The sequence below is a fragment of the Ischnura elegans genome, chromosome 9 (assembly GCF_921293095.1).
Source record: "Ischnura elegans chromosome 9, ioIscEleg1.1, whole genome shotgun sequence".
NCBI lineage: Eukaryota > Metazoa > Arthropoda > Insecta > Odonata > Coenagrionidae > Ischnura > Ischnura elegans.
The window spans coordinates 7,697,228-7,712,082 of record NC_060254.1 but is presented as its reverse complement, the minus strand read 5'-3'; the positions used below and the strand labels follow the sequence as shown (position 1 = coordinate 7,712,082).

General features: G+C 38.7%; 1 protein-coding gene across 1 annotated transcript in view; it reads left to right on the top strand.

The window, feature by feature from the left end:
• The window catches only part of LOC124166025 (serine/threonine-protein kinase SMG1), a 120,262-nt gene that overhangs the window by 45,189 nt on the left and 60,218 nt on the right, over positions 1 to 14,855 (top strand). The window contains exons 30-38 of the mRNA XM_046543600.1: positions 3,525 to 3,790; positions 4,266 to 4,496; positions 5,148 to 5,330; positions 6,613 to 6,833; positions 7,143 to 7,492; positions 7,777 to 7,967; positions 9,474 to 9,532; positions 10,372 to 10,525; positions 14,323 to 14,442. Coding sequence (XP_046399556.1) covers positions 3,525 to 3,790; positions 4,266 to 4,496; positions 5,148 to 5,330; positions 6,613 to 6,833; positions 7,143 to 7,492; positions 7,777 to 7,967; positions 9,474 to 9,532; positions 10,372 to 10,525; positions 14,323 to 14,442 — 1,775 coding nt within the window. The remainder of the gene's footprint in view (positions 1 to 3,524; positions 3,791 to 4,265; positions 4,497 to 5,147; positions 5,331 to 6,612; positions 6,834 to 7,142; positions 7,493 to 7,776; positions 7,968 to 9,473; positions 9,533 to 10,371; positions 10,526 to 14,322; positions 14,443 to 14,855) is intronic.

The following is a 14,855-nucleotide window of genomic DNA, read 5'->3' as shown; positions in this document are numbered from 1 at the left end:
AGATAACAGGGATTGCATGTTATGGCTCTGTTCAGAATGTATGTCTGAAAAACGACTGAAGGAGCATCTAAAAAGTAAATTAGAAGAATGGAACCCTGAAGATGAAGTGACATACAATGGGTGACAACAGATCGGACCCAATAAATTAGGTTAACAGTGACTCTGGATGAATACATCAATAGTCTGGTGAACAATCTGGAAAAACTTCTCCCACATTCCTTCATAAACAAATCCCAGGCGAGATACCTAAAAGAACTAAAAAATAACCTACAGCCAGATGAAGCCATTGTTTTGCTGGATTTCAGTGAAAACTACCATTATGTAATACAAGATGAGGTTCAGGGTCATCACTGGAATCAGGATGGTTGTTCCCTACATCCAGCGGTAATTTATACTCGTGGACAGCTGAAGAAAGATCTACGTGTGTCAAGTTTGTGTGTATTTTGTGACGATCTAGAACATGATGTAGCTTTCGTATTTGAAATGCAAAAAAATAGTCACTCAGTTTTTAAAGGAAAAGTTCCTTGAAGTAAAGGAAGTGCAATATTTCAGTGATGGTTGTGCTGGCCAATATAAGAACTGTAAAAACTTTATAAACCTGTGCCATCATCACCAGGACTTTGACTTGCATGCTTCTTGGTCTTTTTTTCAACTAGTCATGGGAAATCTCCATGTGATGGGATAGGTGGAACAGTTAAGTGCATTCTTACAAGAGAAAGCCTTCAGCGGGATCTGAGTAATATAATGACTTCCATTGAAGGTGTTTGAGTTCTGCAAGTACAAAGTGGACAAAATTTCATTCTACGTTTTAAAAAAAGAACAATTATCAATGATTCGGCAACAATTAGAAACTCGCTGGTACCTTGTAAAAACAATCCCAGGTACTCGTAGCTACCATTCTTCTATACATTATTGCGACAAAAAAAAATAGCTTTAGGACTGCCGCATTCAATTGTCTCCTTAATAACTTCATACACCACTTGTAATGGCGTTTTCTTTCCATTAGTTACGAATGCAATTACAGGCCCTTGAAATTTACCCCACCAATGAATTTACTATAACCTAACACACTACCAGACTTCCGAGTCTCTTTTTTGCCTTTCAATACTATTCCCATTTCGTAGGATCCCCAATTGTAAAAAAATACCACTCACAGTAAGTACACCCGATGAGAATTTCAACACACGGCTTGAAAGAACACCACGCAGCATGAATGACTCTAGTGGACTGAAGCTCGTGGTTTAAAAGCTCCCTCAAGAGACGAGAAAATATCTCGAAGGGGCCCTGGTATATGCTGACTGTGTAGATGGAATCTTATCTTCGTCGATTACTGTCCAGAAAAAAATATAAAAAAATAAATGCAGAGCGAGGCACATGGCCCCTTCGCCTAGGACGCTAAGGACTAACGAGGCGGGCCAAACACACTTGGGGCTCGAGGTGACGACAAACAAGCAGAAGACGGAGAGAAGGCATTCAGTTCTGAAGATACCGTATCTCAAGTTTAAGTAGCTGACCCTTGTTGATGTCTCTCAAGCAGAATAGGAGGAAGTTTTCATGATAGAACAGTTGAAGGAAGGCGTTGAGTTTTTGGACCGAAGTCGTCAACGTGCTGGTTTAAAACGGAATTTTATCGAAGCATTTTAAAAACTTTTTGAAGGCATAAAGCTGTTATAGATATTTTATTGGAGAGGAAAAACATTTCTTCAAATGATAGAGTAATTAGTTTTAATTTAACATGCAATGTGTGGTGGAGAAAAAATATTATATACAGTAGGTCAGGAAGCGTACTGGGTACGCATGACGGTGGCATACGAAATTTAAAGGGCGCGTACTGGGTACGCATGACGGCGTTGAGGGTTTAAAAGGAAAACTTGGAATTACCACTACTGGGAAAAAAATGTAACTCTAGTGTAACTGAAATATTAGCTTTCTCAGGGATAGGCCTCAGTGAAGACTATGGATACTATCCTATTTAACTACAAACTGATGCACAGACAAAAGTGACTATATATTGTTCATTTATAAGTTGTGCAACATTATTGAAGTAAAACACATTCAAGAAGTTCTTTGTCAATACAAAATGGAGAAAGGTGACTTGCATTGACATGCATCCTGTATTTTGATGTGTTTTATGTAACAACAATCAAGTTATCCCCAGCAATGATGGGTAAGTGCTATGAATTCCTTAAAATATTCTATTTCAAAAATATATTTTTCTTATCGGGAGAAAAACAACCTGCACATAAAAAAATGTTTTAATTTTTGAATGTATTATGCACTAGATACATGTTGTAAATATTTTCTTAGATATAGAAAGCAGTTAACACAAGCATTTCATCACACTTGGAGGAGGACCCAACACTGACGACCAGAGTCGTGAAAAGGGATTTTTTTTTGCATAAAATTTTTTTTAACAACAAAGCAAGCAAAAAGCCATGAATTTTATTTTTACAGGTGGTGGGTCATACCTTAAGGAATATTAGAAAAAATAATTTAGCTTGATTCAGATATTGCCTCAGGTCAAAATTTGATGTTTTATAGAACCATGTTTTTGACGCAAAATTTTCTAAAATCTTATGAAACATACGAGGTTAGAGAATTTCCAATATTCCTTAGGATATTTTTCAATACTTTTTTGGAATCCTCATGACTTCTATAGTAAACCTGCAAATTTTCATTAGAATCGGATGAAAACTATGGCTGAGACAAATTATTTCCCTCTGGAGGCGCAAGTGCCTCTGGAGATCGCATTCATTGAAAAACTGCAGTTTCACCCAAACTTCAAATGGTCGTGAAAAAAAAACTGTTAGAGATAGCCAAGAAATATTTTACACTGTTTCATTCCAGCATGGAAGGATGAAAATTGGCAAGTTTCATCAAAATCCGAGTCGGTGGGTGTCATGCCTGGATGAACTGACATGGAATGACCCAGTAATAACCAGATTGCTAGTAAGTGTATCTGACCTCCCGAGTTGATTGTCACGAATTGATATCAAGGCTGTTGCAAGTTGGGGGAGTAATGGATGTCAAACCACTTTAAATGTTTGGGAGATATTGTCTTAAACGTTGCCTCCTCCAAATCAAACCACACCAAAATGGATCCCATCTCCAAGTGAATGCCCCCAAAATGTTCTTGTTCTGACCTTGTATTGAAGCAGTATTGATTTATTGAATGTGGTAAATAAACTTCTTTGTGAGAAAAATAACACTGTATTCTGACCTTGGTGGAAGAGTTTTCATTTGTATTTAATATCAAAGCAGCAGAACCATTCAAGTTGTATGGTACTTAACTTACCTCCATGATTATAGTTAAATTTGAATCATTGAAGTACTTGCATTAATATAATGGGATGTGCCATTTTTAAAAGCAGTACTTCTAGGAGGGAAAAAAATTATATTCTGAAAGTGTTTACAGCTCTTATTGCTCATCAATCAAATTTCAATGATCTTGTGAGTCCATATTGATGTGTTGATGTGGTCTTTAGTGAGTTAATGGAGCTTGCAATGGGTGTTCTCGTTTCTAGAAATGTTTGAGGAGTCCCAATCAGAAGTTGGAGACGGGAATGATGCGGAAATGGCCAATGAAGAGAAGGAGAGGGCCGACGAGGATGAGATGGCGGAGGAGGAGAAGGCGATGGAGAGGGGGGAAGGAGGGGGGGTTGATGAGGAGGATGAAGACGAGGAGGACGATGAAGACGAAGAGGATGAAGAGGACGGGAGCGCGGGGGAAATGCAAGCGTCCGTCATGAAGAATTGCTTCCAGTCCATTGTCGATACTTTGGCTAAAAAGGTATGATGGAACTCCACATATTTCATTTATTTGAAGGTGTTACCACTGTGTAATGTGACTCACAATGTTACCCAGGTAAATAACTAAGCTTTTTGCATACCTTATTATTTTAAGTAATTGAAATACTTTTGTGGTTGTATTGGGATATTTTGAACGTAGGTTTTCACAGCGAGAGGCATCGTTGCTAACGGCTTCCGGGTGCAGCTGCGTGTTGCGCTTTGTCGTGCAAGCTTTTGGGATATTATCTAATTGGGATATTGGGATATTATCTAATGTATCTGAGCATGCATACAATACGTTCAACAAATGTTTAGCCAGTGTTTGTTAGGCTTGCATATCCAATGCTTTAGCTGGGTGTCAATCGATGTGTGCAATGCTGGAAATACGTGGGAAATTTAAAGGGCCGAGGAAAATACGTGAAATCTGAATTACGCTTGGAAAATTTTCACTTTAGCCATTTCTTTTTTATTTGTAGAATCCCGAGTGTGTAGCTGGAGTTCAGACTCTGGTTAAAGAGCTGAGACGGACTACCCTTCTGTGGGATGAGGCGTGGTTGGGTCTATTGGCTCAGCAGTCCACTGAGGCAGCCAGGCGTTGTAGTCAAGCCGAGGCGGAAGCTGCAAGGACGTACGCCAATCCTAGGATCATTGATCCAACAGTGCGGGATAAGATTATTCTAGAAAAACATCGGATTATTGTTGCACCTGTAAGTATCCTCTTTCATGGTCTGTCTTGAATTTATAGCTCTATTTTTAAAATGGGAAATGTTTTGTTGGAGACATAGGCCTCCTTTTCACTACAAATGGTGGTTTTAGTGAGGCTTTTCTTAATTTTCACCATTCTTACATTGGACATAACAGGGTTCCACCAACACTTTGCCAAGCTGTGCAGAACATTAGAGTTAGCTCAAGAAAAATGTATTGTTTGTGGTTTGTGTGGAGTGGAACCTAGTCCTCACACTTTGCATCTTGTTCTTATCATGGCAAGATTTGTTTATTTTCCTCATGGAGGTTTAAATAATAATATGGAGGAGGTGTGGATAGTGAATATTCATTGTTGGAGGTGATTCAAAAACAGATTTGCATGGGAAGGATATTGTGGTGATCGTGCACTGCCCCTGGCCATTAAGCACAAGTGGTGGACTTGAGCATAAGATTTGATCAAGCAAAATGTCATCTCCATATTGTTTTGAGCCTCCTTGGCTACTGATCCACCACTTATGTGCCACCACTCATTATCACACCCGAGACCTTCACTGTTTTGGTTCTCCATTATTTGAGTATTTTTATACAGAAGTGCTTTGGAATCTGGCACGATGCTTAGCGTACGGTGTGATAATTTTAATTTTTTTCATCAGGTGCTGTGGGCGTTAGAGCAGCTTTACTCTTTGACGTGTGTTGTTCCACCTGAAACTCCTCATGAGAGGCGGTTCAGGGATCGTCACGGACCACTCTTAACTGAGTTACTGTCGCGAATGCGCCAACCGCCTGATCCTCGACATCCAAATGAATCTTGGCTGACGCTCTATCACAGAATACAGGTATAATTTTTTAATTCCAAACGTATCCCTTTTGAAAGGAATAAAAGCATAGAGATTCATCAATCAACATGAGTCACTGGATGTGGACTATGCTATCTGTTTTCAATTTAACTTCTTTGCAATACGGTACACTCCCGATTATCGTAATGGCTAATGATGGGGAGAGACGGTACGAATAATCGAAAAACACGGATAACCCACACTTTACAATCATTTACCCCTGGACCTCAAAATTAAGATAGGTACCGAAGTATTCAGGTGTAAGTGTTTTACTCTGTAAAAGAATTCTTTGATTCAAATTTTTAAAGGAGTGGAATGAGTGATTAATTTTACATAGTTATATATACCATTTTTTAAGATTGTATTTTATCTTATCTTGTACATATGCACTTTGTGTAATTCATTGACGTGCCTTATATTGATGCACAATGCTGCTATCAATCTCTGGGCAAATAAACACTATTATTATTATTTCACTTAAATGCCTTGTAATGTTCATAATTTACCTAAAACAAACAATATATTATTATTTATGCTGTTATTCTGTTATTTAAGAGAGCTTCCTTGACTAATTGAGAGCTTTCTTCGCCAATTCGCGATCTTTTTAGCGGCGATATCATGCATGTATTCATGTTATTAATGCTCCATGTAAGGCATGGTTTCGAAAACAACCCATCCGTGGCTGCGGAAAAAATTGAGGGAGAGTGAAAAATCATGCACGGATAGGTAATCCACAACACGGATAAAGCGCAGCCGGATAATCGGGAGTCTGCTGTACTTTTAATTTGTGTCGTCTTTGATTTTCATTGCTATTTCATTCTCTGCTAATCCTGAAATCATTGAGTGATAAACCTCAGTTCAATAATGAAGCATGGATACTTGTTTTATTAAAAAAAGTGGATAAATTTGCTTTTTAAACCTTTGAGCATTTTGCACCTATCTATGCATTCAGACGAAAAAGTGTATCAATTGCTATAAGTACACATGTACTTGTGGCTTGTCCATTTAAATGTCCACAAAGCAGTAATGATGTGTCCCATAAATAGTTGAGGCCTATCCTATGTGGCCGTGGCCTGAAGAGAAAGAGGATTTCTTCTAATTTCCTCTTGAGGATGAATTTCTATCCAGTATGTAGCTCCTTTGTCGAAACTATTTATCCTGGTAGAAACTTCATCTTTCTGGATTTTGCCTTTTTAAACTAATGGTAAAAGTTGAGTAGATTTTTTGTTGACCCTTTTTTCATTAACCTATTGTATTAACTCTTTTGTTTACCTTCTCGCAGGCTTCTCTGAGAGGAGGATCAAGTTCAGGGCCTCCATCTCTACGTATGTCAGAAGTGAGCCCAGTTTTGGCAGCCATGCGTGGAACTGCTGTTGCTATGCCCGGAGCCAACAACTCCACTGGGAATGTAATTACAATAGAGGGAGTACATGAGCATGTGACAATTCTCCCGACAAAGACTCGGCCCAAGAAATTAGTTTTCTATGGATCAGATGGCCAGAAGTAAGTTGGTATTTAAAAGGTATCAGGAATATCAATATAATCTTGTAGAAGCTTCAGAAGAAGTAAAAGCTATTAACTTTAGGAACTATTAACTTAAAGCTATTAACTTATGAAAGAAGTTTTCACAGTCTTGCTATCTTTTCATGAATGATGTATTATCTCTCTACATTTGTGATTTTTGTCACTTAATTGTCTTGGACCTAATTTAAATATCTTTTTTAACGCATGTTGTTTTTTATTGTGACCTCCTTTTCAGCCTCAATGGTGTAATTATTCTGCAATGTCCTACTCTCCATTTTATCTTCCCAGGTATACATACTTATTCAAGGGACTGGAAGATCTGCATTTAGACGAGAGAATAATGCAGTTCCTAAGTGTTGCCAACACAATGATGGCTCGAGCATCTCGGAAGTACAGCAATTTGGATGTGGTGAGCAGGGGGGGAGGCGGGTGGAAAGACCGCGGTTCGTTGTACCGTGCCAGGCACTACTCGGTGACGCCTCTAGGCCCAAGAGCTGGGCTCATCAGCTGGGTGGAAGGCGCAACTCCATTGTTTGGCCTGTACAAGAGATGGCAGCACCGTCAAGCTGCAGCTTCAGCAGCAGCTGCGGCTGCTGCTGCAGCTAAACCTCCAGGAATCCAGTCTTCTTCAGGACAAGGTTTGTTTTCTCAGAAATCATGTTAATTAATTCACTTTAATCATAAAGTGCGTATGAAACAAATATTGCATTATTGAAGAGTGCTGGATTGTTTTGGAAATGTTAAAATGTAAAAAAAAAATCAACAACAGTTTAAAGGTAAAATATCATGATTTTATGAACAGTTCATGCTCTTCTATGAACTCTTAGACGTTATTGGAATTCCACTTTAAATATGATTTATAACCAAGTTTGAATATTCGCTCTTTTGCTCAATTTCATGAATAAAACATTGTTTACTTTAGCGTCGGTCAGCAGCAAGAGTGGTGGTGGTAATAGTGGTGCACCCACGGGAATCCTTCGCCCATCGGAGTTGTTCCACTCTAAACTAGCGCCGCTTCTGAAAGAGAGGGGAATCCCAGTGCCAGTGGCGCCAGGGCCCCATGGCGGAGGAGGATATGTGCCAGCCGATGGGAGGAGAGATTGGCCCCCACAGGTGAGTGCAAGAGTTGTCATCACAGTGGAAATTTCTTGAAAATGGAGTAATATGTGGTGTATATCTCTCTTTCACTCAACGATTTAAACCAAAGGTTGGTATGAATTAGTGAGTGTGGGAATCCAGAGAAGGGCAATCAATTATATCTTCTTTCACTAACTAATATTACCACAATCTATTCCCGTTGAGAGTGTCAGAAGATTTGTTGAATACTATGTCATCAAGGAACTTCACCATCATCTTTATTGAGATTAAACTTTGACAGCATATGTTGGCTACCAAATTACATGTTGTTTCTTTAGTATACTTATCGTACAAAGGTGAATGGAATTTCAAATGGTCAATATTTCACTAATTCATATTTCAGCTACCAACTTAACAGTATAATTATAAAATGTTTTTATTTCTCTCTGAAATGATTATAAAGATAGTTGTGGCACATCACATTGAAAATAACTTTCATACAGTGGAACCTCGTTAAAGCGAGTACGGGCTATAGCGAGACCCCCGCTATTACGAGAGATAGCCGATGCACCGTCAATTGACCCTATAATAACCGTGTTAAAAAAATCGTTTTTACGAGGCTCTTTTGGTGTTGACTCTCGCCATAGCGAGGGTTTCACCTCCGGAAAAACTTACACCAAGACTCCTTAATCTCTGTAATTGCTAGCGATCTGTTAGAAATGAAGTTAATGGAGTGCTCAGTCTCAAATTTATGTGGTAAACTGTCGTTCGATAAATACGTAGTTAATTTTGGTGAAAATATTGTGGCATTAGCATTCGCGAATGCTTGATCTTCTTTTGTTCCTCGGGCGGCAGAAAGCAGTCGTCAGCATACCGGCACGTCCATGAGTTGCATGAATAGAAAGCATTTTATGGAACACACCATGGCCAAAAAAAACTCCAAACACGTCTAAGCGAGAAAATAAAAATAAAGGAGTAATATGAGGTATATTGGCTATTATATGCACCACCTCCGGTAAAGCGACAATTCGCTATAGCGAGTGTTTATTGGTGCACCGTGGGGTGTCGTTTTATCGAGGTTCCACTGTAATTGGTTGGTCAAAAAGTATTTTCAAATTATGGTAGGTGTTTATCAGCATGCTGAATGTGCAGTTTTTGCTCATTTGATTTAGTATTGCAGAGTCTCGTAGATTATCGAAAGGGAAATAGATTTTTGTGTTGTACAGTGGGAGCCACAGCCATTCATGTATTTCTGTTTGGCTTAAAACTGAGAAAATCTCTACCTTGTCACCAAATGGCCTAATAGTTTTGAGATTATCTAATATAGGTATAAGGGGGGTGATTCTGTTTTTTATAAATGTTAATTTATTGATACTAATGTATTTTTGAAGTGCACTGCTACTTTTAGTTTCATTTATGTGAAGCAATGGTTTTTTACTTCCTTTTTGTATGTCACCTCAGATAAGTCGCAAATTCTTAAGAATGAGTGAATATTATTTCTGTGCTTGGCATGTGAGAATGATGAAAGAATGTATGTTCCAGGTTCTTCGCCAAGTACTCTCACAGCTGATGGAAGAAACACCCAAGGATTTGTTAGCTAAGTATGTATTCTGAGTGAATGAACAATTTTGAGCTATTTAAAAGTGATACACGGGTGTATGCCATGTGGTGTACAGGATTTTGCCCCTACGTTTTTGTGAACGACTGCTGGATAATTCTTCAAGGGAATGGTTTGGTTCTATTCCCTTGAAGAAATGCCCATCAATCGGTCACGAAACATGGGGGAACATCCAACGTACCATGTGGCATACATCCGTACGCTACTTTTTAATCATCATGAGCCAAAAAAGGTTTAATTAAGAAATATTTGAGCAATGGTCATTTCTTGAATTCAGTCAAATTTGTTATCATTCTGTGAATTGTGATGGTGACAATGATAATTGCCCTTGGTAATGTTGCACAAGCCAGGGAAATACAAAGATATGGACATGAAAGTTATTTAATGATTGTATTATGAAACTTCAGGAATCTCTCATGCAATTTTAAGGAACTTGATTGCTTTCAGGAATTCTTCCTCATAGATCCATACTGTGGACTACTCTTTTGCTAGGTAGTTTTCCACAGTAGGTGAATGAGGAGGAATACTTGATTATGATTACCATGATTATTCCTTTACCACTTTACCGAAGCTTCCAGTGGACTTACGTTTGAGGAAGAAGGAGAAATTTAAATAATTATTCTTATAATGTAACTCTGTCTTGCTTGGTCAAAATTGTGATGCAAAGGAGATTTACAGTTAGTGAATGATTTTAAGTGATCATCCTCAGAAAGCATTGACCCTTATGCTGACTCTGGATCACCTGTTTTGTGTTATGCAGTGTGTCGGTATTTGCAGATCCTTTTCACTGGTATTTATTGCAATGTAATGTTTCAATTTCAGAGAGCTCTGGTGTCGTAGTGCAAATGCAAGTGCTTGGTGGCAGGCAACACGGACATACGCCCACTCAGTGGCTGTGATGTCCATAATTGGATATGTCATTGGTTTGGGAGATCGTCACCTTGATAATGTGCTGGTGGACTTGGAAACTGGGGAGGTAAGGCATTTTATTGGTCATTTTTACATTCTCCTTAACAGTCCAAGAGTTGCTTATGCAGCAGAACTGTGTTAAATAGTTTCCCTAAGGTATTAAGATCTTAAGCTTTGGTGGCGTATGCTGGAAGTGAAAGCTGCTCAGGTGCTCCCCTGGGTAACCTCCTCCATGGCTTCCTATTTTTTTTTTTCTTTTTGGCAGCCATCGAGGAGATTACCCAGTGGAGCACATGAGCAGCCTCCATGACTAGTGTATCTAAGGTCTTTGAGGGTCAGGAACTTCTTAGGTCAGAAAAATTATTGATAAGGAAATCAAAGCAAAGGCATCAATTGTTAATCGTAGTGGGACTTGTGGAATTATTTTTTCTAATTGGAAAAGCCTCTATTTATACACTTCTTAACTGGGTTTTACTGTAATTAGTGAATGATAAGGAAGATATTCATTGTGAACAAAATTACAGATGGTTCTTGACTCCACCAGTTCTTGAGCTAGGAACCAGAATCAGAACCAAAGCCATCGGTACCATCTGCATCAGTACCAAAATAATTTATGGTAAACCCAGTATGAAGAATTTTATTGATCACATTTGGCATTGCATTAAATGGAGTAATTTTATGATTCCAATCACTTTTGGGATATCTTAATGTATTATTATAGCAGTTTTCATAATAAACCTATGAAAATAATTACTGTCGTTGTTTAATTAAGCTATCATAAGGAAACGATTAAGAGCAAAAACAAGGATAAAAATTACAGAATTAGAATGGACAGAATAGTGGTACTGATTTGCCTTGGAAAAATTCATTGGACCTAGCCAGGATTTAACCCACTTACAGTAGAACCTCGGTTATACGACCCTCAATTATTAGATGACCTCACTTATACGCCGATTTTTTTTGGTCTGGTGGATAACCCCATATGAGCCCATGTATTTCCAACCTCAGTTATGAAACTCTTCACCTATACGACGACCTCGGTTATGAAACGTATTTTTCTAGTCCAATGTGATAAAATACCTCACTTGTACGACTTGTCAGAGAACTGCTCTACGAGAAGATTGCGGTACGCGCGCCGATTTGTCACAGGAGCGGGGGTAGTATGCTCTCATTACATAGATATGTCAATGAAGAATAATAAGTTTTAATAATGAGCGATGCTGTTTATTAGATATTCTTTCTAACTGCATTAGATGATCGTTAATCCGGAATATCTATCTCTAACGGAAGATTGTCTAGAATTTTCCAAGGTTATGCTTCCCGTCGCCCGGCGAAATAACACATAAATGAGCCGTTAAAAATCCTCGCGTACCAAAATTTTGGCTTCCAAGGTCATCCAAAAAAGATTATTGTATTGGTAGTATGGACGTAAGTCGATGGTGATTCAACACAATGGCAAAAACAGCATGCGTGGTCTCATTCCGCGGGCTAATCCCTCATCCGCGGGACGAATTGAGCCGGAGGAAAGTTGCTTACGCGGCGCGCAGATCAAAACTGACCCAACATGTATCTCAGTGGATTTAAATGAAACGAAGGTGGACCTTCAGTAGCTATTAGCTTGAGTCTGCCCGGTGGCAAGCGTTTGTTTTTTAACTGAACGAGAGTTAGTACGAATGCCCTCGGAGAATAACTCGCGTCGTTAGTAGTAACGTAATCATTGAAGTCAAATTCAAAACGCGAGAGATAAGGCAGTTCCTTTCGACTCAGGAATGACTTATAACCATTCGAAGTACAAAAACAGTCTTGGTGTTGTTTTCAGATATGGGGAAGCAAAATATTACGTGAAGATGAGTCACACGGCTTGTGAGTCGAAGTTCCCGGCGCTGAATTCGCGGAAGAATGCCGGCAGAGAAGCTATACCTGGTAGATTCAATCTATTATTGCTAAAATGTCATGGGAAAATTCTTTTTTAGTGCGTAAACATTATTGAGAGGGGAGATTTTTCCGGGCTCTTAATCTATTTTTGTCCATTCATCACTGACAGCAGTTGCGCGATTATTTCAAATGCTCACTTAAAAGTTTTCTAAGCACCGGAAAAGTGAATTTACTCACGGAATATCCCGGGTACCAGTGGCGTAACTAGGAATATGCTTTGGGAGTGAAGGTAGTACCTGGGGGGCGGCTTCACCCCCCCCCCCACCCCGCCCCGTCCGAGGCAATGGGGATTCCCGTAAAATTTTAAAAAATGGCATGCCTGTAAATATGTTCTACATAATTTTGGCACATAAAATTTAACTTTAAGTAGATGCAGTTGCTGTTTATCAAAGCTAGACTTGTGTTTTAAATTTTTTTAAATTTCTCTGAGGCTTTGGAGAGGGATCTATGCCCTCATCCCCCAACCATAATTACGTCACTGCCAGGTGCTCCATATTATCTATGGCATGGTATTTAGAGGGAGAAAACCGACAGCGGGGGTCATTTGTGCCATGAGGTAAGAGAGGGAGTATAGAAACCCTGTGATGGAATTAGCCAGGTTGTAACAATAGGCTTAACCAGGGCTTACTGTCCAATCTGCCGGACAGTGTGCTGCACTGGAAGTTCCGTTCACGCTACTCTCAAGCAGGGATAGAGCCATCTCTGAAAACTTTCTGCCTCTGCCATTAACCCGGGTCCATAGAGTGTGAAGCCTTTGTGATGCATTAGTGAAATTTTGCTCCCTAATGACGGGGTTAATTTGGATGACTTTCCTCTGGTATTTCATTTCTTTAATCTCCAATCTGGGGTTTGCCTATAGGTGGTAAAATGAATTTCCTGAAAACTGCTTTTGATGAGTCAACTTTTTTAAAAAATTGGCTTCTTTGTGAACATTTAGTGTCATCATTCCGAAATCTCTCCAGTATGATAGCCTTGCAGCTTAGTACCAGAAATGCTGGACGTTCAACCGTGGGTAATGTTGTTCAGGAATGTAAAATTATGTTTCTCTTAAAGTAACACATCATCTGGGGTGTTACTTTTGAGAAAATAAGACCATTAGGCATCAATTTCTTGCCTCCAAATGAGTAATTGCATCCTGGAAACAAACCAGCCCCTATAGGAAAGGATTTCATGCTAAATACTGAAAAACCTCACATATGAAACTTCCTCACTTATGAAACTTTTTTTGGTTTCCCGCTGAAAGTTTCATAAGCGAGGTTCTACTGTATTTGTGATTGTGAATGCATGCGTGATAACGTGTTTGTGTAAATAACAATGTTAGCATCAATTCATTTTATGTTAGCCTCTTCAAGTATTTCTGATTATTGATGCTGCAAAGTATTTAATGGTAATATTACAAATGCAATGCTTCAAATGGCAAATTTTATCTTTTTTCCATTGTAGGTTTAAGAGGATGCATAATGAATGTCTTTTTTGTGATGCGTTGCTCATTTATAATTTAGTACTATCATTTTGAAATATAGCATAGACCTTTTCAACATTTTTCTTATATCTCAAGTATCAAAAGTTTACTGTTGTATTTTCTTGAAGGGTAAATCTTCATGTTTGAGGTACAGGTAAATGTGTTCATGGGTTTAGTCTGCACTTCCACAAAATTCCTTGGTGATGGTATAAGTTTTAAGTGTACAACAAGGCAAATTTTAATACTTGGTGTATATAATTTGGCACCGGTACATGTGACCGCATACAAAGTTACTGGTTTCATGCTTTGTGCATTAGTTTTAAACCTCAATGCAAGCAATGAATCCCAAAAAAATGACAATAACAACTGGTTGAGTGGGGGTGCTGTGTCCTGCTCAGGAATTTCATTTTGAAATACATACTATTTGAGTCATTCTTTGGTGAATATATGTTTTTTTAATATTTCAGGTTGTTCATATAGACTACAATGTCTGTTTTGAGAAAGGTCGCACGCTGAGGGTTCCAGAGAAGGTTCCATTCAGAATGACCCCCAATCTTGAAACTGCCTTGGGCGTGACAGGAATTGAGGTAAGTACATACATTGTGATCGTTGTATTATTCATGCCTCATAATTGTTGGTGAGTGTCTATCATAATAAGAAAAACCACACTGAAAACTAAGAATAACTTTTGAAAAGAAGATTTAGAAAAGAATTGGGAAATTCCCTTGTGAAAATCCATGAGTTTATGTCAACTGTGACAGCAACAATACATGAAATAGCATCACAAGTAAGGAAGGCATTTTTTTAATGAGGAACTTGCATGGGTCGTAGATTGCTCTAAAAACTATTTTGAATAAGTCAAATGGATACATTAGGTCGCAAAAATACCTTCAGTTTCTCCATTCAACATCAAAAGAAATAAAAAAATTGCATTTAAAATCGAGAAAAATTTCTCTGAGCCGACCACTGCGCGAAGACACCCGAGCGTTGCCGAGGCCAG